This window comes from Sus scrofa, chromosome 13, assembly GCF_054392235.1.
Source record: "Sus scrofa isolate SSC_HxYL_T2T_F1_AM1 chromosome 13, Sscrofa_HxYL_maternal_Yorkshire_Landrace_v2.0, whole genome shotgun sequence".
Classification (NCBI taxonomy): Eukaryota; Metazoa; Chordata; class Mammalia; order Artiodactyla; family Suidae; genus Sus; species Sus scrofa.
Window position 1 is genome coordinate 84,784,203 of NC_139395.1, and position 24,393 is coordinate 84,808,595.

Consider the following 24,393-nt stretch of genomic DNA (forward strand, 5'->3'; position numbering starts at 1 on the left):
GAGAGTCTGCATTACTGAGGAGCTCCCATTGATGCCTGTGATCCTGAGGCTGCTGGGCCTTGGACCACACTTGGAGGAGCGTGACTTCAGGAGGCTCTCCATGGCCTGGCTCCACCTGCATCTCCTGCCCGGCCTCCTCCTCAGTTGTCACATGGGACTGTGTTCATGGCACCTTCCCTTTCATCCCTCAAAGTCAGGCTCAAAACCCTGTCTCGGTGGACCCCCGACAGAGCTAACTGCCCCTCATCTGCACTCCCGGGTCCCTTTCCAAGCCTTCGAAATCCTCGAAGGCACAGAGCAGTGCCTTTAAGAACAGGCCTCTTAGGTGTGAACCTGGCTCCACCTTTTCAGCTGGGTGACCTTGAGCAAATGAGTTAATCTCTCTGTGCCTAATATTTATTTTTATTTTATTTATTTATTTATTTTTTTTTTACAATTGATCAATATGTCTTTTACTTTCTGCTTTACTGAGATATAATTGACCTATAACATTGTGTAAGTTTGAGGTGTACAATGTGATGAGAGCAATACATCTTTTAAGGCTCTTTTAATCCAAAGGTTTCCCCTCTAACTCAATTTTTTTTTTTTTAATCCTGCAAATTGTTTGTTGTTTGGTCTGTTGTCTCCCAGTTTGGATTTTCTGATTGCATCCCTCTGGTATAATTCCACGTGTTCCTCTCTTTTCTGTATATGTCATTGGATCTGAAGGCTTGACTACTTTCAGATTTGATTATTCTTCCACCAGGAAGTACCACAGTGACTGGTTGCTATTTTGTGATGCTAGCAGCCTCTTCTGTTCATGAACTGTTTTTATTCATAACACTTCTGACGCCAAATGTGTGGTTTTCCAAACTAAGCAATTCTTCAATTCCCTGTGGACAGCAACTGGGTGTCCCACAAGTCAATTCAATTCTGACACTAACTACTAGGAATTAAGTCAGACCCCGCAGGTTAAAGGCTCAGACCCACAAGACTGCCCCACTTCAGACATTCATCCTGAGTTCCAAGCCTCTGGTACTTCAGACAAACCAGCTACGAATGAGCAGCACCACCTTCACAGCACCTCTGTGTGTTCACCAACTCAGAAGCTCTCCAAGCTCTATTGGTTAGTGTGCCTAATATTTAAATACTACCTTGTTCCAGAACAGACCACCAGTTGCTTCTAAACCTCTTTTCATATAAAATGAAATGAAAATGTGCTTGGTGGGCTGACAGGGACAGAGGGTAGAGGGAAGGTGCCATCCTGCTTGTCTCCTGGTGCCTCGGTCCCCAGTGCCTGGCACAGCAGGTGCTTAGAGAAACCCTGCATGGAAGTGCTCCCATAACCCATGGCATGACCTTTCCAGGAGCTTCTCGTCCACAAAAGTAAATTCCAAAAGAGCAGCAAGAGAGGCAGAAACAAGGCAAGGTTGCGGATCTTCCATCTTAAGCGCTCATTTAAATGCATCTGTGTGGAGAGCAAATATTTTCTTGTAAGGGGGGTAGATGTAACTCCAAAGGACTGTGTACCACAGGGCCCCCCCGCCCCCCACAAGGGGCCATAAGTTGGAGGGAAAAGAGGGCAAGCATCTGTTAAGAGCCATGTCCCTTCTTGTCTGGTGTGGAGCTGTGGCTGCCCCAGGGTGATTCTCGGTGCCCTGGGGACCTTCAGGGTCTTTATCAAAAGCCTGGGCATGACCATTTCAGGCCACCAAGGCAACACTGAGAGCCTGCTTGCAACCCCTCTCCTGCCTGGCCTCATTCTCGCAGCAAACGCCTGACAATTCAATACCCCCGACCCAAAGCTCACCATCCTTCCCACAGCTGACCTTGGCATCTCACTCTGACCTTTGGCCTTGCTGCTGGCGCAAGGGACCCTGCCCCTGGGACATACCTGAAGCCACCCAAAAAGGAAGGTACCCTTGGGAGGTGGGCAACAGGTGAGGAACATGACCTATGGAGACAGGGGTGCAAGTGACCCCACCCCATACTTAGAACCTAGATTGTTCTGAAGGTGCCAGTTGTGTTGGGCTGGCAGGAGCTGGTGTGGGCAGCCCAGGAATTGTGGGCTGCCTCCTATTGTGGGCATCCCTGTTGGGAAGGGAACCCAGAAGAAGCCCTCAGTCCCTGATCACAGGGTTGCACTTCTGCATTCACTGCAGGACACAGGTGAACTTGAGCCCTGCTTGTTCCCACGCATCTGAGAACTCCTGGGAGCCAGGACCGCGTCTGTCTCGTCCTCTGCTGCTTTTATCTGGATGCAACATGTAGTTAGTTGTAGAGGCAGTTGACACCCCCTGTGTCACTCTCAACCCGCCTCTCCCTAGCACCTCTACAGTGTCTGGCCTTGGTGCCACCACACACTGGTGGGACAGAGAGCAGGGGTGCCTGGAGAGCTGGACGAGGCACCCTGGGTGTCCATCAGGGTCCTTCTGAGCTATGTGGAGGAATCTAGGCATGTGCCAGGCTGAGGCCCAGCTGGGGCTGGACTTGTGACCAGCTGCCCCTGCCCATCAAGCTGGGATGTGCAGCTTGCTGTCTTCCCCCAATGCTGGGGGTGCTCCATGTAACAGGCTGTTGGGCTGATCTTCCCCAAGTCCCACCTGGCAGCAAAGGAGACTGAAGCCTGGGAGAAGTTGCTGGGACTCAGTGGGAGGGCCCCAGGGGGATCCGAGCACAAGAGTTTCTAAACTGAGACTTGCAGGTACCCTCCAGCATCGTTCAACAGCTGCGTTTTATCTGGCTTGGGTCCTGGGAAATATGTGCAAGATTCTTTTGGAGTCTGCTAGTTTAAAAGAAAAAAAAAAGTTTGGAAGGCACTGTTCCCCCTTTCCAGGTGGAAAAACTGAGTTGGGGTGGGAGGCAATCACTTACCAAAGTCCCAGGGCGAGCTGGAGGCAGAGCTGGCCCCAGGCGTCAGTCTGAGGACCCTGGCAGAGGCCTCAGGTGTGCCATCTTCAAAGACCCCTACCCAGACTCAGGCTGGGGGTGAGGGTGTTGAACCTCAGCCATGACAACAGCAGTGTCCCCTTTAAGCAGAGAGCCGCCTGCTGCAGTGGGTGGACTCATGCCCAGCCAGTGGGAGCCGTGAGCTCCCCTCCCACAGCCCCTCCCTGGGGAGGACGAGGGAGGGACCAGAGCAGCGTGGCTCCCGAGGGAGTCAGTGGCACTGGGGAGACAATAGCAGACATGCTGTGTGGGCTCAGCCGGGAGACCCCTGGAGAGGCGGGTGAGTAACGGGGGGCCAGTAAGCAGAGTGACAAAGCTGAATCTCCTGATCCGACTGGTACTGGTGCCAGAGAGGGGCCTGGGATGGCAAAGCTTGGGACTGCCACTCCCCAGAGCCAGAGCTGGGAGGGGTGTAGGATGGGACACCTGGCCAGTGGGCAGGTGAGAGGCTGTTTGTCCGACCCTGGTGGTGGCCTGCAGTCCTGCAGCCAGAGACAGTCCACTGGGCTGTCCTGCACAGCCCAGCCAGAGGGTAGCCCTCCTGCCTCAGGTGGGCCCCAGGGAGGCACATCCTACCTCTGTGGGAGCTGTGGGCATGAGCTCCTGGCCAGGGTGCCATTGGGGAGCTCCTGCACGGGGCCCATGGCAGGAAGCATCTGGTCAGTGAGCCCCAGGCTCTGGGGATGCAGGGGACAGGTGTCTGTCAGCTGCTGCATGCCTGGGTGGATCCAGGGCTGGGACCCTGGGAGGGGCTCTGGGGCAGACTAGCTCACCCTTTGCTGGGTGTCCTGGGGCTGCCATGGCTGTGCTGTCCCATTCTACCTACTCCTGATGTTACCTCCTTGCAACAGCTCCAAAGGTAGTAACTGTGGTCCCAGTGCACAGATGAGGAAGCTGAGGCTCAGAGAGGCCAGTGGCTGCCCAAGGCCCACAGTGGCCGAGCCGGGATTTGCACCCAGGGGCCTTTTATAGCTGGACTCCCCTCTTCCTGCTTCAAGGGCCTGTGAACTCAGGCTCCCACCTCCCTCCTCTGGTAGGGACCAGAGACAGGGTTGCTCCCAGGCCTCCAGACAATAATAATGCAAATAATGATAGTAGCGGACAGCTGTTGAGGTCTTACTCTGTGCCAGGCTCTGTTCACAGTCTCTCTGTGCACTTTTTCATTTAATCCTCACAATACTAGGAGTTCTCCCCATTTTACAGTTGGGGAAAGTGAGGCACAGAAGTGTTAGGTGACTTGTCCAGGGCTATAGCAAAGCTGGGATCTGACCCCAGGCGGTCCACCCTGCTCCCTGCTGGTGACCATACCACCTTCCTGGCCTGGGGACATCTGTCCTTTCAATGAAAGGCCCAGGAGTGGGGTCATCTCATCCTGCAGTGGTTAGCCACAGGGCTGCAGTGACCTGGAGACCTTACCCTGGGCACTTCCTCTTCCTCAAGGGCCTTCGGCCTCCACCCAGGCTCAGGCCCCAGCATCGCCTGCCTCGCCTCTTGGCCCTCACCCCAACTCCCTGTGCTGCCCTGGGAGGGAGTTTGCTAAAGTGCAGATCTGATCCCAGCTTCTTTCCTGGTATTCAAGTCCTTTTATCATCTCTCTGATGACTTCCTTGATCCCACCCTCACTGCTGCAGCTCCCATCCTAGTCTCCTCCCTAGGTCACAGAGCCTCATGATCACAGCTGCCTCAATTATCACTTGGTATCCGCACTGAGGCTTTTTTTTTTTTTTTTTTTTTAAAGTCCAGAGTTGAAGCTTCAGGCACAGTGGGATCCAGGTGCACAGTTAACATGATTAGGTTTCTGTGAGTCTCTGCTTCTCTTCAGGTGAGCTTTATTTCCAGGCAGACTCCTCTCCTTGAGGTGCCCAGAGGGTCCCTAGTACCTTTGAGTCTCCCAGGTCCAGTTCTCATTGGCCCATCTTGGATCACATGCCCACCCTGACCACCCACTGGGCCTCTGGTCACATGGCCTCCCTGGAGCATGGGGACAAGGGCAGCCAACAGGTGGCCACTCCATGCACCCATTTAGCAGAGCAGGCTGAGGCCCTGAGGAGTCAGGGCAAGCGCAGTGCTCCTCAGGGAGAGCCAGCCAGGGGCTTGGGGCCTGCAGGGCACACTGCCCAGGGCCGTCTCCTCTCAGTTGGATGCTGCCTGCAGGAGTCTTTTCTCAGGTCTGTACCCTGTCCATGCCTAGACAGGGAATGGCCTTGTTCACCTCACTGTCCCTAAGCCCCTGCAGGAAGCGACGTGGCCAGGTCTGGGGCACACAGTAAGCTGTAATGCCTACTGGTTTGGGCAGGAAACCCCCCACCCTCACCCCAGTGTTCACTCTTCTCTGACTCCCATCCACAAAGGGGTCTTTGTTCCCAGGGCCTGGAAAGGCTCAGGCAGAGTGTGTGTGTGTCAGGGTAGGTGGGAGAGGGTCCCTCTGCCATGGCCTGGGTTGCCCACCTCTCTGGGGGTCCTCACCAGAGCCACCTAGGTCTTTGGGCAGGCCTGACCTCCTGCTCCTGAGTTTCCACTGGGGAAACCCCAGGACTCAGAAGCCACGGCTTCCAGACCCAGAGAGGTATGGGTTTACACCTGCCTCTTCCTGATGTTATAATCTTGAACAATTCACTCTGCCTTTTTGATCCCATTCTCCTAACCTGGGAGTGGGAATTGAATTTCAAATGATTTACTGAGCATTTACTATGTGCCAGACTCTCTGCCAGACACCGTGAGAACAGACAGACAAAAGCCCAGCCCCTGGGGCTGACGTAATAGTGTGTAGGGGGAGGCAGATAGTAAATAAGATCAATAAGTTAAAAAAAGTGAGGTCTGTCAGGGAAGGAAGGTGCTGGAGGTGGGTTTGCAGGTATAAGTTCAAACAGGCTGATGGGGGAAGGTGTCCCTGAGAAGGTGATGTTTCCACCACTTCCTTAAGGAGGTGAGGAAGGGAGTTTCATGGATGTCTGGGAGGAGTCTTCTGGGCAGAGGGAACAGATGGTGCAAAGGCTCCATCGTGAGCTTGTAGGATGGCGAGGAGCCTTGTGCATTGGGGTGGAGCTGGTGCAGGAGAGGGCGTTAGGAGGTGAGGTCAGGGGAGCTGGGGGGGTTGTTAGTTGTAGGAGAACTTTTGCTTTTATTTGCCGCCTGGTGAACTGAGGCTTTGCTGCTCTGTTGGTGACCCAGTTTTGGAGTCAGGCTCTTTGATATGGTGGATTTCAAAGTGTGGTGGGAGAACACAGACCCAGAAGGCCAAGCCCTTGACTTGAGCCCGTGCCCCCATCACACATGATGGTGGGACCATTGTGACCCCATGGAGGGGGCTGTCAGCCCGAGTGTGGGCTCAGGGCCCAGGGCCAGGGGCCCCATACCTTGTGGAAGGGGGATTATAGGGCTGGCAACCTCTCTGGGTCATGGCCAGCCTGTGGGTGCTTGGCCCTAACCTGGGCCTCCTGGGGGCTGGTGCTGCCTCCTGGGTGCCCTAGTGTTTGGAGGGAGCGAGCAGAGCTGAGCGTCAGGGATGTGGTCTATCGGGGACTTGCTCTGCAGTGCCCTGGCTGAGTGGCCTCTCCGGGCTTCAGGCTCCTGGTCTGTAAAATGGGATTGTCCGTGAGCCTCCCACCTGTTGCTTTTGGAAGAGTTAGTGCCTGGCAAGTGCTTGGAGTGCCTGGTACAGCGAGGGCCCAACACCCGTACCCCTTTGTCAGGTTTTTTTTTTTTTTTTTTTTCTCAATCCTTGGCACCAAGTGAAGTAGGCATCTGCTTTTTAAATTTTTTGATGTATTTCTTCCTGTTTCCCTCGCAGAGTGAGGGTCCCCCTGTGGCTGGCTGCTCTCCACATAATTCCCTCCAGGCTAGCTTCTGGAGAGACTGCGGGGGTTGGGGCCATCACTCCAAGTTCAGCCTGCAGCTGGCCTCTATGCCTCTCCATCCCACTGCCTGCCTTGTCCAACGTGCGATGCCAGAGGGGGCTCATTTCATCATCATCAGTTAGGGGCGTCCAAGGGATCTTTAGCCCTCCAGGCTGTCTTGGGGTTGGCGAGGAGGCAAGAAGAGGCCCATGGCTCTGCCACTTAGGAGCTGTGTGACCCTAGGCAGTTCCCTTAACCTCTCTGTGCCTCAGCTTCCTAGTCTAGAATGTGGGGATGATAATGGTACCCACCGCATAGGATTATCATGAGAATAATGTGGTAGTAGTTTAAAATTTCTTAGATCATGGCCCAGGTTCAAATCCTGACCCTGCTCCATCCTGTGGAAAGTCACCTAACTTCTCTGAGCCTCCACCTCTCCATCTGTGAAATGGCAGTAGTGATCATCCCACCTCAGAAGGTGATGAGGGTTAAATGAGATAAAGCTTACGAAGCACCTAGCACAGCACCCGGCCCTTAATCAGGAGGAGAGTTGTTTCCATCGTTAATAAGGAAAACCTTTCTAAGAAGGAGCATAAGCGGGGCCAGGGAGAGAACATCCATGTGTTATGGCTTGTATACCACATGACTCCACCCATTCCTCCCCTCAACTAGTGAGGTGGGCACCTGCACCCAGTGTGCAGAGACTCGGGAGGAGATGTGACTTGTCCTGGACACAGATTTAGGATCCAAAGTCCGTCCTTCCCTTCCATCTGGCCAGCAGTGCCTTCTGACTCGGGGCTGAACCGGCGGTATGGGCCAATTGCTTGGTGGGGTGCAAGCAGCGATGGGACACTGTGTATGGTTGTGGTTGGATTGGGGACGACTTGGGGCCCCTTTCTCCCCATCAGCACATGGTCGGGCTGGCCCTGCTGGAGGCATGCTCTCTAGCAGCCATTTTCTGTTTGGCCCAAGTTGGGCTCCCAGGTGGGCGTTGGTTTCCCCAGTGTTCTCTCTAAGATGCTGAATGCTTCGCTCACCCTCCCCACCCCCCACTTGCCCCATCTACAGCCCTTCCCAGCACTCCCTGCCTCCCCCTCCTACTTAGGCGGGACCCTGGCAAAGGCAGCCTGGCCAGGGGCTGACTTCCTTTACCCTTTGTCAAAGCTCAATAGTTGCTCCCTGTGGCCCCAGAGAAATGGAGATAATGAAGACAAATTAGCCACGCTCTCAAGAGGAATGAAATCCACAAGAAACCCACCCACCTGGGCTGCAGCTTGGGGGCCGGGGATCAGGTGTACCCTCTTTGCACAGCCCCTTTCTCTCCTGCTCACCCGGCTGGCCGAGCCCGCCTTTGCTGCGTTTGCCGGACCGGCTGGCATCGCTGCGGAAATGAATTTCCCTCTGAAGCGAGTTCTTACAGGACAGATTGACTGAAGGCAAAAGCTTATAATTGCCCATTGCTGGAAGGAGGAGACAGGGAAAAAAAACACTCGGATAAAAATATCTCTGTTTTTTTTTTTTTTTCCATGCATGTTTCCAGCTGAAAATTGGTGGGAAAGATGTTTTTGAAAAGCCTTCATCTCTAAGCATATAATTACCAGGTCCTAGAACAAAAAAGAGAGTGAACGGGAGAAAGCGGGCCTGTTCTCTGAGGGAGGAGGACTGGGGTCTGAACCCTCATAGGGTTTTCTATAAATAAAATAATTCCCTCAAATTCTTAAGCCTGGGGTGGCTGTAGCCAGCAATCAGGGTTGGGTGGGGGAAGCCACCCCTGTTGGACAAATGGAGAAATAGAGACCCAAGACACACAGTCCACTGGTAATTCTGGCCCTGCCTTGATTCTTGGTTTGAATGCTGCCTCAATTTCCCCCTGACCTGAGAATGTTTGTCAAAGTGGGGTACTGTGTCCCCTCTGCAGTGGCATTGGCAAACACTGTAGCACTCCTTCTGGGGGCTTTTCTGAATATGGTAGGGGGTCTTAGGTATCCAGAAGCCTCTTATCTAGCCATCAGCCATTCTGAGTGGCCTCAGCCTCCACGAGAGTTCATCAATCCATGCCCTAAAATGCATGTGCCATCTCTAGAGAAGTCTCTCAAGACCTTGCTTATTGCTTATTGACTCTGTGTCTGCACCGAGCATGAGTCTTGGTTTGCATCCCACTGCCAGGCCTGCCCAACAGCTGAGCCCAAAGTCAGCAAAAAATTGTAGAAGGAGGGGAGTTGGGGCTATTCAGGATCAAGATGAGAGGATCCGCCGTCCCCTGTGTACTGTTCCAGCCCAATTTGGCACCATGTCATTTGCTAGAGCAAAATTTGAATATTGGGATGAGGGAAGGACAGAGGGGCAGCATTGAAGACAAACCCCTGAGACACCCCAGGAAATAGGCCCTCTGCTTCAGCTGCCAGCATCCTGTATCCTTGGCTTCTGAATCCAGCATGAACCCACTGCTGCCTCACTCCATTCTTTGGGATCCTGATTCTGAATTTGGCAAACTTGATTCTTCCCTTTCCTGTCCTCAGGGGATAACTTCCCTCCGCCCCTTTTCCAGACCCCTAAACCTGGAGCTGGCAAGCTTATCTCCGGTCTTCCCAGGACAACCTGGGAGAGGAGGAGTTTCCTGTGGCGGAATCAGATTTGCCTGGGATAAGACAGATTTTCATTCTAGAACTGCCTGTATGAACTACCAGAAATGTTCATTGTCTCACAGTTGATAGAACCCAGTCTTCCTAGTTTTATTAGCTCAGAAACGTCTTGTTGAATCTAAATGGAGTGTGAATTAGGGAACTGTAATAGGAGGCATTATACTTAATGGGGTGTTGCCTGAATCTGTGGCTGTGAATGTGAACTCAGTGGCTGGCAGGGGTGGGGGGTGGGCAAAGCTGCTGAGAGCCAAGTCCAGAGGCCCTGGACATGACTTTGGGCTTCACTGCAGTTTAGTTTGTTGTTTGCTGCCTTCTGGCAAGCAGGGGGCCCATCCCTGGTCTGGAGAAGCAGTTTTTCAATGGTTAGAGCTGCAGGTGGTCAAGGGTCTCAGGCTTCCTTAGCTCCCAGGCTGACCCTGACATTGACCCAGCCTGAGCCCCACCCCAACTCTACAGCAGTGATTCTCAGTGAGGGGGTGGAGAACAGTGTTGCTCCCCTAGGGGCCATGTCAGAGGTCTGGAGTTCTCTTTGGCTATGATGACCGGGGTGGGCGCTACTGGCCTCTGGTGGTTAAAGGGGAGGGATGCCGCTAAACATGGTACAGCACAGAGGAGAGACCTTGCTCCCCCCACTTGTGGAATTACCCAGACAATGTCAGTGGTGCCAAGGTTGAGAAACCTGCTGTGGATTGAACACTGTTCCCGGTTCTAACTGAGCCTGGACCTTGGCCAGGCTGTGTCCTGATCTTGACCCAGATTGACCTCACCCCCGGCTAAACCCTAATCTGAACCTCCCTGTGAAAATAGCTGGGATGGGATAAGAGGCTTCTGCCCCCTGCCAGGGCTGAGTCTCCTACAGCCCTGCTCTCCCCTCTCCTCTGAGGAGTGGGGAGGTCCTGTGAGTTAGGCCTTGCTTGCTGTAGAGGGCTGGGGAGGGAGAGGCCTTGTCACAGCTGAGTGAATGGCTGAGCCCTAAGCCCACGCTCACAGCACTTGACTCAGCTGGCACCTCAGGGCTGGGGGCAGAGGGCTCTTCTTGAGGGGCATGCAGGGTGTGCACAGGCTCAGGTGTAGCCTGGGGAAGCAGCAGAAGCCAAGGGGGGTGTACAGGGGTCTGGGGCGGACAGCCTGAGAGGCAGCCCGGGAGAGCTGGCCACCTTGATTGTCTGCTGGTCGACCTTACCCTTCTCCTCCAGGGCTGAGAAAGGACTCCAAGAAGAGATGTGAAAAAAAGGACCTGGCCAAGGGAGCCTGGAGCATGGGGTGGGTGGGCCAAGGAGTCTGGGGTCTGGTCCTGGCTCTTCGCAGAGGCTGCTTGGCCAAGGGCTGTGTGACCATGGGTGCGAGTTGTCCCTCTCTGAGCCTCAGCTTCCTTATCTGTAAGTGGAACGGTAGTTGTAGAGGTAGTTGACTGCATGGCGACAGCCACAAAGTGCCTCAAGAGCAGAGGCAGAGTTGCCCCTGGGAGGGGAAACCGTGGGGCTCCCCAGTGGAGATTCGGTGGAGCTGGTGGCAGGAAGAAACCCCTCGAACAGACTACCTCTGCCAAGCAGAAGATTCCCAAGGCAGAAGGGGTTTGCCTGTTGGAAGCACCAGCAGAACTCAGGGCCTTTCCTCTCTTTCTTGCCTGCAGACGATGGGCCATACTCCAAAGCAGGCAAGGATGCAGGAGGGGCCGATGTGGCCCTGGCGTGCCGCAGGCAGAGCATTCCAGGTATCGAGCCTCCTCTCCCTCCCCCTTCTCTGTCGTGGAGGCAGAGAGCTTGGGTGGGGGTCTGCCTCTTACTCACTCTGTGACCTTAGACTCATCACTTAACCTCTCTGATCCCCTGTAAAAAGGAGATGATCTCAGCCAGCCTAATGCAGCCAAGTGTACTGCTTACCAAGTACTGGCCTCACTTGTCCTGGAGCTGGGGGCCCAGAATAAGCCCCATGCTGCCGCTCACCCCCTTTCTGTTGGCAGAGGAGTTCCGAGGGGTCACCGTGGTGGAGCTGACCAAGAAGGAAGGCAGCACTCTGGGCCTGACCATCTCAGGGGGCACCGACAAGGACGGCAAGCCCAGGGTCTCCAACCTGAGACCTGGGGGGCTAGCAGCCAGGTGAGCTGAGGGCTTGGTCGGGGCAGGGGGAAGGGGGCTGGGGCTGGTGGAAAAGGTACGCGGGCCTTTGGCAGAGGGATCAGGCAGTTTTTCCTGGAGCACCTGTGAGCTTGGAAAGGCCTCTGGTGGGGGTAGCGATTCTAGGCCCAAACTCCTTCTTTCCCTTCACACCAGAGCCCCAGGCCTCCACATACGCCGTTCCCTCTGCCTGGCCCCAGCTAGCCTGCTCTTCACCCCTCCACACCGCCTCTGGAAAGCCCCCAGGACTCCAGGCTGAGGCAGCCACTCTGCTGGCACAGTCCTGTGAGCCACTGTGGAACACGTTGCCCTGCATTTTCCCTTAATTTTGCCTCTGCAGCTCTCTGGAGCCAGGAGTTCCATGAAACCTAGGAGTGAGCCTCTCCTTCACTGCCCCCAGACCTGGGAAGAGCAAAGGAGGCGATGATCTGACCAATTTATACGCTCTCTGGGGCCAGTCAGAGCTGTACCTGTGAGGGTGATGCTCCAGAAGGAGGGAAACAGGGTAGACCAGCCTCAAGGGAAAGGCCAGACCTGGGTGGCAGGCAGGTCTAGGTTGGAATCCACCCTCTCTTACTCATGTGTTGTGTGACCCTGGACAATGTCTGACCCCTCTGAGCCTCAGCTTCCCCATCTGTAAAATGGGGATCCAGAGACCATGAGGATTCAACAGGAGGGTGGCTGTGGATGCCGGTGCCTGTCACCACGTGTGTGCCCTGGCCTCCTTGTTCCTAGGAGTGACCTGCTGAATGTGGGTGACTACATTCGCTCAGTGAACGGGATCCACTTGACCAGGCTCCGCCATGATGAGATCATCACTCTGCTCAAGAATGTGGGCGAGCGCGTGGTGCTGGAGGTGGAGTATGAGCTGCCCCCGCCCGGTGGGTGCCCTTGAACCGTGAACTTTCTCCACTGCCATGGTCATGGGTGGATAAGCTGCCTCCTTGCCAGCACCTGGGTAGTGGGCCATGCCAGTCAGGGTGGGCGGGACCTGAGACTGACTACAGACATTCATGCCACACCTAGGACTTTGTCCACAAATGCAGTATGCTGTCACCAGTTGGTGGCAGGGCCCTGTTCCTAACTCCTTGTCATCTTGCATATTTGGTTTCCAGATGCTTTTCCTTTTGGGGGAAGGTTTTAGGAACATCAGCAGAATAAATTGTTCTTTGCCCTCCCGTGCTGCTCTCAGTACAGTGTCCTAGGGTTTAGCCTAGCTCTGAATTTTCAAAGTTGGTCTAAAGTCTTGAAATTTGAATGACTGTCTGGAATTCAGCTCTGGCCTGAGCCTGCCAGCCATGGACACAAGCCTGAGCTCTGCCAATGTCTCTGTGGGAGCATGGGCAGGCCCTTTCCCCACTCTAAGTGGTAGACTAAGTGGGTTTTAGGGAAGAGGGGACCTCTAAGCCTCACTTGTCCTAGCTGTAAAATGAGGCAGAGGGAGTTCGCCCTTCCTGCAGCGTCTGTGACAGGTCACGCAGCTCTCTTGGAAAGAGCTTCGGGGACATCTGCTGGCTTGCTGCTGTGACTCAAGGACTCAAAGGAGCCCTCCATTTCTCCCCAGCCCCTGAGAACAACCCAGGGATCATTGCAAAGACAGTGGATGTCTCCCTCTACAAGGAGGGCAATAGCTTTGGCTTCGTCCTCAGAGGTCAGTGTAAGAGGCACCTTTGGGTCAAGGGGTGGGAAGGCTAATGCCAATTCTGTGTGTTCTCTTTTGCTCTAATGAATTATATGTATTCATTACATACATCTTTCATATATATGTTGCCTCACAACAAAGTGTGCATGATTGGGGGGAGTGAGAGGGAGAAGTTGTACCAGAAAAAGAAGTTTGATGCTGCCTAGCAACCAGGGCAAAAAAGGGAAATAGGATGAGATCTTAGGATGGGAAGCAAGCTGTTTAACTGAGAAAGGACTTTGGCTGTGTTCCCTGGTTTCTGTCCCAGCTCTGGGTGGGGTTTACAGTCGCTGTCCCATGGGAAGGACTGTGCACAGCAAGGACAAGGTCCTTGCGCAGATTTAATGAAGGGAGCCTGCTCAGGGTCTGGGTCAGGGCCGCTGGGCACCAGGGAAGGAGAGGGTCGGTGATTCCCGCCTCTTGTGGGATTCTGTCCAGGAGGCGCCCATGAAGATGGGCACAAGTCCCGCCCGCTCGTCCTGACCTATGTGCGGCCTGGTGGCCCCGCCGACAGGTGAGCCTGAGTTGGAGGGACCCTTACAGCCTTGCCCGGCACTGCTGGCCCCCAGCACCAGACCCTGTGAGGAAGGCAGAGTGGACATCATACGCGTTCTCCAGATGAGCCAAACTGAAGTCCAGAGAGGGGAGACTGCTCTCCCAGAGCCACTCGGAATTGTTGGTGGAGCCAGTGCTAAGCCCCAAATGAGAGCAACTCCAAGCTCTTTCTTCCCCAAGACTCTGCTGTCTTGAGGGGGTGGGGGATGGGGAGTGAGCTTTGGTGTCCCTTCCCTGGCCTTGATTTTCCTGTCTGTAGAATGGGTCTAATGATGCAGCCATTGGGAGCTGCAGCGAGGGATTTGGGGCAAGGAGACAGGCGTCCTCTGGTCCTCTGTGATGCAGCCTCCCCGGTCCTGGCTGTGCTGCCAGTTTGGCCCTGCCCGGGCCCTGTTTGCAAGTGCTAGGGGGAGCAACTGTGGAGAGGAACACGCCCAGTTCCCAGCTCCTGACCCTCTGACCTCCCTGGCGCGGGATTCCTGGCCATTTTAAGGAAAGCCTGGAACGGCCTTGTCAGAAATCTAAAGCCGTCCTTGGGACAGGCTATTCATAGAACCTCCCAGAATAGCTTTGGCCACCTGTTGGGACAGGCATTCCAGAGCCGGGATGTGACCCAAACTGAGGTGAACCCCCCTCAGGCCCCTCCCTGGGACCCAGTAGAATTCCTATTTGTCCCCAGGCCAGAGCCACTGCTGAGAACCAGGGTGGAGGCCCTGGGCAGGGAGCTCTGGCCAGCAGCGTGAAGCCTCCAGACTGTCTACCTCTGATGCTACCTGGTCCTGGCAGGGCTGGGACCCTGTTTGGGCCCTGACCTGACGCTTGAGGGTTGAGCTGGGACTGTGAATTTAAGCACCAAATGGGGTGAGAGGTGTCAGAACCGACCCCACCCCATCCTCACTGCCTCCTTCACTTGCTCAGTGGCTTCCGCATACCCTCCCTCTTCCCTTCACTCATGTGGAATTCCTTCCCTTCTGCCATGTCCTCTCTCCTTCACCCACTCCATGCCCTGCCCCGTCCTCTGGGCCCCCACCTCTCCCAGTTCCCGCCCTTGTCCAGGGCCAGGCTGGCTGACCATGCCCTTCCCTGCAGGGAGGGCTCCTTGAAGGTGGGTGACAGGCTGCTCAGCGTTGATGGGATCCCACTGCATGGTGCCAGCCACGCCACTGCCCTGGCCACCCTGCGGCAGTGCAGCCATGAGGCACTGTTCCAGGTGGAGTATGATGTGGCTGTGCCAGGTGAGTTGGGGGCCTGAGGGCTGGAACTGGGGCAGGAAGAGGCTGGGGGCTGGAGGGATGGGGTAGCAGGTACAGACCTTCATCACTGCAAAGGCTGTGTGACCTTGAGCCCGTCACAGCCTCTCTGAGCCTCTCTGGGTAGTAAATACACTGCCAGGCCTTGTCTGATGCTCTGAGGACACACCTGACAGCAGTACAGATGGCGTCTCTATTCTTATGGGGCTGATATTCTGGAGAGGAGTGATAGACAATAGAATAAATTAAGTATAGAGTGTGTCAGAGATAGTGAATGTGCAAAAAATCACAGAGAGAAATGGAGAAGGCCCATTGTGAAACACAGTTCAGTGCCAGCATACAGCGGGCATTCAATAAATGTGAGCAAACTGGAATTCTCCAGGAAAGCCCTGGGCCCAGAGCGCCCGAGACAGGAATTCCTGCCCCTCCTCTGCTGCCCATTGGCTGTGTGATCTTGGACGAGGCTTTTGCCTCCACATGCCTCAGTTTTCTTGTCTGTAATGTGGGTGCAGCGAGATGGAGGAAAGTGCTCAATATTTGCATTTCAAACTCTGCTTTCCTTCCATGTACCAGACACAGTGGCCAGCGCTTCAGGGCCCTTGATCGTGGAAATAACCAAGACCCCGGGGTCCACCTTGGGGATCTCACTCACCACCGGCTCCCACCGGAATAAGCCTGTCATCACCATTGACCGCATCAAGCCAGCCAGCGTGGTGGACAGGTGGGGCACATGCTGGGAGCTGCCATGGTACAAGGGGTGCAGGGGGAGGGGCTGCCCGGAGCTTGTCTGGCCAGATGAGTCTTCCCCTTTGCTTCTTGACCTGGCCAGGAGTGGGGCCTTGCATGCTGGAGACCACATCCTGTCCATCAATGGCACCAGCATGGAACACTGCTCGCTGCTCGAGGCCACCAAACTCCTGGCCAGCGTGTCAGAGAAAGTGAGGCTGGAGATCCTGCCTGCGCCCCAGAGCCGGCGGCCGCTGAAGCCCTCAGAGGCAGGTGGGTTCCCTGGGAAGACCTCAGGGCGCAAACCTGAGTGTTAATGGACCAATGCCCTGGGCAGGCTAAAATTTACTGGAACAAATATCCATTCCTATAGGGAAGCTTGAACTGTCAAGTGCAGTTGCTTAGGGTGGGGAGGTGGGGCAGAGAAACAACTTGACAGTTTGTTGGTGGGATGCCCCCAAAGCTAGTTCCATCACTGGTTGCATTAATAGAAGTATAAGAGCTAGAACAAGGGAGGGGATAGTTCTTTCTGTGCTCTGTGCTACTCAAAGTTTGGATCTCGGGCTCAGCTCAGGATGGAGTGAAGAGCTCACTGGGGATGAGGCCAGTATGAGAAGGAGGTGGAGGAAGTGGGAGCCATCTCAGACGGCAATGCAGATCTGTGCAAGCCTGGACGAAACCAACAGGGACCCAGGTGGCCCCTGAGAGCCCAGTGTGGGGCAGAAATGCCAGGACCCTGGTGCCCTCTATGCTCAGCTACTGCTGAGGCTGCCCAGGCTATGGTGCTGTGGTAGACCCCAATGGTGCTACAACTGGTCACCATTTGCAAACTGTGCTCCTTGAAGCTGATGGGCCAGTTCTTGGGCTCCACAGCAAAGTTTCCCATGTTCAAATCCTACTCTACCACCATCTCCCAGCTATGGGCCTCAGTCTGGGCCAGCTTTCCCTCCTGTGTCCCTGCCCCTCTGGCTGCTGCGTGGCTGAACCCTGAGCACAGTGCCTGGCACACAGAGGATGTCCAGGATGCAGAGCAAGAATCCTGAATGCCTAACCTGGCTCAGGAAACCCAGGGTCTTCTGTTCCTTCCTCCCTCTGCATATGGGAGCTCAGTCCCCCAGGGGCCTGGTGATTCAGAGCCGCTCAGCCCCTAATGGCATGTCTCTCTCTCTCCTCTTCCTCTGCCTCAGTGAAGGTACAGAGGAGCGAGCAGCCACATCGCTGGGACCCCTGTGTGCCCTCCTGCCACAGCCCCCGGCCCGGCCACTGCAGGACGTCCACCTGGGCCACACCTGCTGGCCAGGACCAGAGCCAATGTAAAGTGCCCTCCCCACTGTTCCTCTCCCCAGTTCCTAGAGAAGGGCTTGAGCCTGTCTTATATAGACTCAAAGAAATTGGGGGCCGGCATAGCCTCACCTGACACATTAGTGATGAGATGGGCCCCAGTCCTGCAGCTGGGTTTCACCAGGTGTGTGAAAACTCTGTGAGCTTTGAGACCCAGAGAGGGAGAGACTTGTCTGAGGTCACATGGCAGGTGTGTGGAGGGTGGAAGGCAGCCCTGTGTTTCCCTGTGGCAGGCTGGGGGGCTCTGCTGGGGCTCACGGGGCTGTGCTCTCATCTCCCCAGCCTTGTCCTCATCTCCCTTTTCCTCGCCGACACTGAACCACGCCTTTCCCTGCACCAACCCCAGCACTCTTCCTCGGGGATCCCAGCCCATGAGTCCCCGGACCACAATGGGGCGGAGAAGGCAGCGAAGAAGGGAGCACAAGAGCTCATGTAAGCCGTGGTCTCTTTGTCCTCTCTGGACTGTCTGTGTGCCTGAGAGAGAGACTTGCCAAAGGGTGTGGGGTATTTTGGACAGAGCTGGGGCTCGGGGTGGGGGTGCATCAAATAGCATGCATGGTACACCAGGCTGCCATGGATGGTTGGATAGGTTGTGTACCGCACAAGAGCACATCTGAGGGGTGACAGTTACTTTGTACATTTTGTCTTGTATTTTTATTATGAAAAGTTCCCAGCAGGTGGTAGCAAAGTGTCTGAGGAAAAGATGCCTTTTCAGATTCGTACACAGTTCTCACAGTAACTCCATTTTATTTTTCTCACCTTCAGTCCTCTGATCCATTCAAGGGAAAGTCTGAGTGTGGTGTTAAGTTGTCTTAACTACCTCTCTGACCGCTGTTAATTTTCTCTAAGACAAAGACACACAGGCCTGAGACTATCCATCTAGAAGGTAGTAATAGTCAGTTTTACTAGATATATATTTCTACTTAATTTTTGCTTATAAACATTTTTCTTTAGTTATGATCACTATATTATAGTTCCTTTTGAAATGAAGGTATTTAAGTATTTTTATTAAATGAATAAATGTAAGGACAAACAGTAATGAATGATAATGCAGGAGGCATGTGGAAGTAGCAAAAGTCATGAGAATGCCCAGAATTTTGAAATCTTTCCTGGGAAGAGTCTTTCCTTTGTTAATGTAGAGAGTGTTCCCAGACTCCTCCCGTGTGAATTGCAGAGGCCTCCAGGAAGAAGGGAAAGTCAGACTAGGCCATATGGGATTGAACCAGGTGAGAGAAGAGAGAGAACATAAGTCATCTGGAATCTGAAAGGAGCAAAATATCATTATGAGCTTCTTGGAAGCCAAGGTGAAAAGGGAAACAGAATTCAAAGTCAGATAAAATATACCTTTATGAACACCTTTGTCACCCACTGAAGCTGTGGGTGTGTGGATGGGAAGATTCAGAAATGCTCTTCATAGACAGGACCTTATGGAGGATGGAGACTCTTGGGCTCCCTTACCTGTCCCCTTCCTTGATGACAATTAATTAGTTAAAGTTTTTTGAACACCTCCAATATTCTAGCACCATTGTTATCATTGGAGATGAAATAGTTAAAAAAATAATGAATATAAATATAATAATATAATACATCCAACAGTAAAATATTATACATATCATAATACATATATAAAATAAAATAGTATAAGAAAATAATATATAAAGCTACAATAGTATAGTTAATAGAATAAAATTCAATAATTAAAATTTTTTAATAAATGATATCTGCTATCCATGAACAATACAAATGTATTTTATATATGAAATATAAAGCAAAATATATTAACATATCAAATAGGTAAATGCAGTTATGCTACTCAGAAATTCCAACCCTAAGTATGTGCCCCAGATAAATGAAAACATGTTATATTCACTCAAAAACATATACAAATGTTCATACAGCATTATTCGTAATATCCAAAAGGTGGAAACAACCAACATGTCCATCAGTGGATGGGGATTTTAAAAATGTGGTGTCATCATACAATGGATATTAGCCTAAACAGCAGGACTTTTTTTTTTTTTTGTCTTTTTAGGGCTGCACCTGTGACATTTGGAGGTTCCCAGGCTGGGGGTTGAATCGGACCTGTAGCCTCTGGTCTATGCCACAGCCACAACAATGCCAGATTTGAGCCAAGTCTGCGACCTACACCATAGCTCGTGGCAACACCAGATCCTTAACCCACTAAGCAAGGCCAGAGATTGAACCTGCGTCCTCATGGATGCTAGTCAGATTAGTTTCTGCTGAGCCACGACTGGAACTCCTGATAATATAATATGTGATATTTAATATGTAATAATAAGTTTAAAGGTAACATATAACATGACATAACATCACTGACCCTCAGAACCTCTGTTGTGCAACGCTGCAGGCCCAGGAGCTTCTTCCTTAAGCCTGGCCTCAGCTCTACTCGGTGGGACTCATGGTCCCATTACTCAGATGAGGAAACAGGGTCAGAATAGGCTATGACTTGGCCCCGCCTCGGGCGAGTCAGGCCTTCCGCTCACCTGCCCCTCTGACTCCAGGTGCCTGGGCTGAGGGTGGATGGGCTCTGGCAGGAAGGCCTCCTGGAGGCTGTGCCCCTGAGCGCCATGTCTGCCTGCCCCTCCAGTGTCACTGGCCTCCAGCACGGTGGGGCCAGGCGGCCAGATTGTGCACACGGAGACCACAGAGGTCGTGCTCTGCGGAGACCCCCTCAGCGGCTTTGGCCTCCAGCTCCAGGGCGGCATCTTCGCCACCGAGACCCTGTCCTCCCCACCCCTTGTGCGCTTTATCGAGCCTGACAGCCCGGCGGAGAGGTGAGCCAGCTACCCTCTCCCTACTGGGCCTGCCACTCTCCAATTCGGGGAGCTCACGGATAGCTAAGGAAACCAAGTCACACCACAAGCCTGGCTGCGCAGCTGTATCTCATCCACCATCATATCAGCCCCATCACAGGCCCCATTTTGTAGATGAGGCATCTGAGGCCTAGAGAAGCTGATTCACTTGCCCAGGGTCACACAGCTCTTGAGTGACCCAGAACTTGAACCCCGGTTTGTCTGAACTCAGAGTCCTCTCTACATGTCTCCTAAGGCATGGCATCAGGTCTGTTGGACAGACAGAGAAACTGAGGCCCAGCAAGGTCACATCTTAGCCAGAGTCCCATGGTAAATTGCCTGAGCTGACACAGGGCAGAGCTGAGTACTGCCCCCAGCCCTGGGGGTGGGGCCCAGGTTTGGGTCTGGCCCTGCTCCTGCTCTTTGTTCCCATCTCCCATTGGGGCCTCTTCTCTCTGCCGGGCCGCCTGGGTTCAGGTGTGGGCTGCTGCAGGTAGGGGACCGTGTCCTGGCCATCAACGGCATTGCCACCGAGGATGGGACAATGGAGGAAGCCAACCAGCTGCTGCGGGATGCGGCGCTGGCCCGCAAGGTCGTGCTGGAGGTGGAGTTCGACGTGGCAGGTGAGTGGGTGCCTCCAGCCTCCTCCTGCCTCTCTCTACCCCGCTCTTGCCTCCTGCAGATGCTCCCCCAACCCCGGGCCTGGCCCCAGCACTAATGTGGGAGAAAGGCAGTGGCCCGGAGGGAGGAGTTGTACTGGGTGAGGGTGGAATGGAGGGGTTTGCAATGGAACAGGAGCTGGGGGAGGGGCAGGGCTTATGCAAAGATCCCCAAACAACCACTCGGTTAGAATTCGGTTCCGTGATTTGGACACTGTGTGACTTGGGTCAGGACTCTTCCTCCCCCACCTTCAGTTCCCCGCACTGTAACATAGTGCATGGAACCCTCTACCACAAGGGGTGTTGTCACCATTGCATGAGATAAAGCATGTGAAAGCGCCAGCTGACGCCCAGCATGTAGGAGGTGCCCAGTAAGTTGTGGGATCCCAAGGGACTGGCCTTGGCCCCAGGGCCTCAGCAGTAGCAGCAGGAGATTCTGGGCTCCAGTCCCAACTATGCTCTGATTGGGGTGGGTGATCCAGCGTGGGTGCTTGTCTCAGATATGTCAGCACCAAGCCTCACCTTCCTCCTCTTTGGAAGAAGCAGGATGGGGTTGGGACGGTGACTTGTGGGGGTTCCTTTCCGCTGGCCAGAATGGATGAGGGGTGGGGACTCCTTGAGTCTCTTCCCTGGAGTCTAATGTGGGTTCAGTTCTCTCTGCACCCAGAGTCCGTCATCCCAAGCAGCGGCACCTTCCACGTGAAGCTACCCAAGAGGCGCGGAGTGGAGCTGGGCATCACCATCAGCTGTGAGTCCCCTGCCCAACCCCGCTCGGGAGCCTGCCCACCTGCTGTGGGAACAGCACAGCACTGGCCTGGGGAAGGCTCTGGAACAGAGTGTGACGGGGTGATTTGGTTTTCTTCCTCTTGCAATGCCTGGCTGTGTGTCCTCAAGTGAGATCCGATCTTCTCGAAGCCTTGGTTTCCCATTCTGCATAATGGGGGTCTCCAGGGGTGGTTAAGTGGTTTGTAAGGCAGCAGATACATGAGTTTTCTAGGGCCCAGAAAAAGCCTGGAACACAGCAGGTGCTTAATTGATGTTTGTCAAAGGAATGAAAGTGAGAGACTACAGAATGAAAAGAAAATGGTAGAATACACAAGCATGGGAATGTCAGAATCTTCCTGGACCCCATCTCCTGCAAAAGAAGCCAGAGTCCTCTGACTACATCTCCTGCTGTCTCTCCATCACACCTTGGAGGGACAACTGTCCAGAAAGGCTGTTGCCATAGCTCTTTCCTGCCTCAGATCCTGTAGTCAGAGGAGGTGGGAGTTTAAGCAGTCAAGGGGGGAAAGCTGCTTCCAGCTCAGGAACAACTGGGCAGGGCCAGCAGGTGCAGTTGTCCAGGTTGTACATCACACAAGGTACCCATTCAAAATAGACTTATAATTTTCTTATATTTTCTTAAAAACCTAATTGGAAGAGGCAGCTTTGTCTCATCTTTAAAGATGTTCCATGTGTTAGTGCTGTGTTGTTTCTTTCAGTTCTTGCCCACACGCAGCAAAGAATTGAAAAGATGAGGGCGCAAAGTGTAAACAAGCTCAAATTTTAGGCACCAGCGTTCCAGCAAGCTTACTAAAGTGAGAGTACATTCTCAGAGGGAGAGGGGGTGCCCTGCAAGTAGGGACTGGCCCCGCCTTACAATTGAGCTTCCCTTATATCCGCATGCTGTGGGGACTTAATTTCTCCCGTCCCTGCCCATCGTGCGGCCCACTGCATGCGCATGTGTGAGGGCTGGGTGTTGATTGGTCTTCGTATGGGGGCATATTTGATCTGATTGGTCTTGGGTAGGATACCTTATATGCATGGAGAACAGGTTATGGAGAAGTTCCTGGAGGATCTCTTGATGCTGTGGCTGCGCGTGTGCATACTGTTCCTATAGGGGCAGGGTGAGGAGTGGGCGACATTATCTTTTCTTGTAGGGAGTAGGAAGGATTAGGCCAGGTTGCTTGGATGGGGGAAGGGGCATTAGGATGAGACGGGTGGGGTGGTAATTTTTGCCTCAGCCAGAGGCTTTGAGTTTAATCTCCTTGAAGGGGACTTGAAGCCTAACACATGGGCTAGAAGGGCGCCTTACACCTGGTCACTCATGGAAGAACCCATTAGCCCAAATGGAGTCTTTCTGCAAGAAAACTCCGGCACCCATTGTTTTAGATCATGTTCCCCGGGAAGTTGGTTCTCTCGTGAGGAGTTCCCTGCAGGGTGTTTATTGAGAGGGCTCTTAGCATCAACACCTGTGGGTGGAGAAGGCCCGGGACTGGGTGGAGGGAGGAGTTGGGCTGGGATGTGGTTCCAGTAGAGGGCTCGCCCAACCCCTGGGGAGCTCTTGGCTGGGGAGGCTGGCAATTGTTCTGAGTTGAGGCTGGGAGCCGGGCTTTTGCACTGCCGCCTGGACCAGGCACTGGGTGTGTAGACATGATCTTGGGGGAGGCTGCCCCCTCTACCAAAGGCAGTTTCCAAGCGGGTTCCTGCTGTGAGCTGTCAGCAACCACCAGCATTCCCTCAGTGGGGCGCCAGGGGTGAGGGGTAGACTTAATTGTTGAAGCTCACCTGGTCTGGGGCCTGGCCCTGGGCCAGGTGTGGGGATGCAGATACCATCCAGACACAGCCCCTCAGGAAGCACCGTCTGCAGGGGGATGGGCCATGTGTGAGGGAATAGTGCTGATGGATTGAGCCTTTGCTATGTGCTGGCAGCCACAGCAGCTGTTCTCCCTCCTCTGTCTAATTAATTACCAATGCCCCCATTTTACAGAGAAGAAACTGAGACACAGGAAGGGGAGCTGATTTGCTCTCAGTCACCCAGCCAGGGATCCATGGGGGCAGGGTGTGTGGGTCCTAGTCCATGTCCAGCTCCTGGGACGCTGAAGCTGAGGTGACCAAAGGTGGGATTTGTGCTTCCTTCCCTCCAGCGGCTAGCAGGAAGCGAGGGGAACCCCTGGTCATCTCGGACATCAAGAAAGGCAGTGTGGCGCACAGGTAGGGGTGCCCTAGCCCCATGGGTGGGTTCTGCTCCTGCTTGTGCTGGGCTCCTTCCTGTCCCCACCCTGCTCCTGTAGGACTGGCACCCTGGAGCCAGGTGACAAGCTGCTGGCCATTGACAACATCCGCCTGGACAACTGCCCCATGGAGGATGCTGTGCAGATCCTGCGGCAGTGCGAGGACCTGGTGAAGCTGAAGATCCGGAAGGATGAAGACAACTCCGGTAAGGGCCCGCCACCTCTCCAGGCTACCCTCCGGCCACAGGGTTCCCAGCTTGCCATGCAGGGGTCCCTCCAGCTGAGGAGGGACTGTGGTGGGTGCCTCCCAGGAACTGTTGGTAGAGCACCCTTGAATGAAGATGCGGGTGGGTCCACAGCAGATTTCTTGCTGCCCTGGGTCCGGGCTTCTCCAAGGCCCTTGTGAGTTCAGCAGGAGTTGGAGCCACTGCCTGGATCCAACAGGCCCCGCACAAAGTGGCTGTGGGCAGGTGAGTGGGTGGGACCATGAATGGGGGCGGAGGGATGTGGGTGACTGTGGACTCAGACCCATTCTGAGGCCAGGCAGGTCGTGGAGTGAGGGAACAGGGTGGAAAGTAGGAGAAATGATGCAGAAGGGAGAGGCGATGACTGTAGTCACTGGAGAGAATCTTATTCAGCCACCAACTCCCATCCTGGGAAAGAGCATCACTGGTAGGCAGATTCCTAATTTTTTAAGAAAAACTGAAATCTGGTTTCTTTTCATCGATGGTATTATCATCAATATCTGTGTTGTTTTGTGTGGTGTGTGAAATTTTTATTTTAAAATGTTATCTTCACGTTTCTGTTCTTAAATGGGGTTTGGGTGGAAGAAAACATTTCTGGCAGATGGTC

The 24,393-nt window shown here is 53.9% G+C and overlaps 1 protein-coding gene and 1 long non-coding RNA gene across 12 annotated transcripts in view; one reads left to right on the top strand and one right to left on the bottom strand.

Moving 5' to 3' along the window:
- Positions 1 to 24,393, top strand: part of GRIP2 (glutamate receptor interacting protein 2) — a 146,268-nt gene that overhangs the window by 52,099 nt on the left and 69,776 nt on the right. For 4 of the 11 annotated variants that reach the window (XR_014823870.1, XM_013982003.3, XM_013982004.3 and 1 more), the window contains exons 2-16: positions 11,040 to 11,120; positions 11,370 to 11,505; positions 12,259 to 12,404; positions 13,088 to 13,174; positions 13,643 to 13,718; positions 14,849 to 14,994; positions 15,583 to 15,730; positions 15,839 to 16,008; positions 16,923 to 17,048; positions 17,359 to 17,508; positions 19,685 to 19,871; positions 20,367 to 20,512; positions 21,216 to 21,296; positions 23,455 to 23,521; positions 23,602 to 23,747. Coding sequence is in view for 6 of the 11 variants with exons in the window: in XM_013982003.3 (XP_013837457.3) it covers positions 11,040 to 11,120; positions 11,370 to 11,505; positions 12,259 to 12,404; positions 13,088 to 13,174; positions 13,643 to 13,718; positions 14,849 to 14,994; positions 15,583 to 15,730; positions 15,839 to 16,008; positions 16,923 to 17,048; positions 17,359 to 17,508; positions 19,685 to 19,871; positions 20,367 to 20,512; positions 21,216 to 21,296; positions 23,455 to 23,521; positions 23,602 to 23,747 (1,893 nt within the window). In the remaining 5 variants the exon portion in view is untranslated. Of the gene's footprint in view, positions 1 to 3,115; positions 3,209 to 11,039; positions 11,121 to 11,369; positions 11,506 to 12,258; positions 12,405 to 13,087; positions 13,175 to 13,642; positions 13,719 to 14,848; positions 14,995 to 15,582; positions 15,731 to 15,838; positions 16,009 to 16,922; positions 17,049 to 17,358; positions 17,509 to 19,684; positions 19,872 to 20,366; positions 20,513 to 21,215; positions 21,297 to 23,454; positions 23,522 to 23,601; positions 23,748 to 24,393 lie in introns of those variants that run through there. The other 7 variants (XR_014823872.1, XR_014823873.1, XM_084989538.1 and 4 more) reach the window with 3 other exon arrangements.
- On the bottom strand, positions 396 to 3,048 carry LOC106505682 (uncharacterized). Its single transcript, XR_014823875.1, has 3 exons — positions 2,854 to 3,048; positions 2,583 to 2,730; positions 396 to 1,447 (listed from the first exon to the last, which is right to left on the bottom strand). It is a non-coding gene; the product is annotated as an uncharacterized LOC106505682 (long non-coding RNA).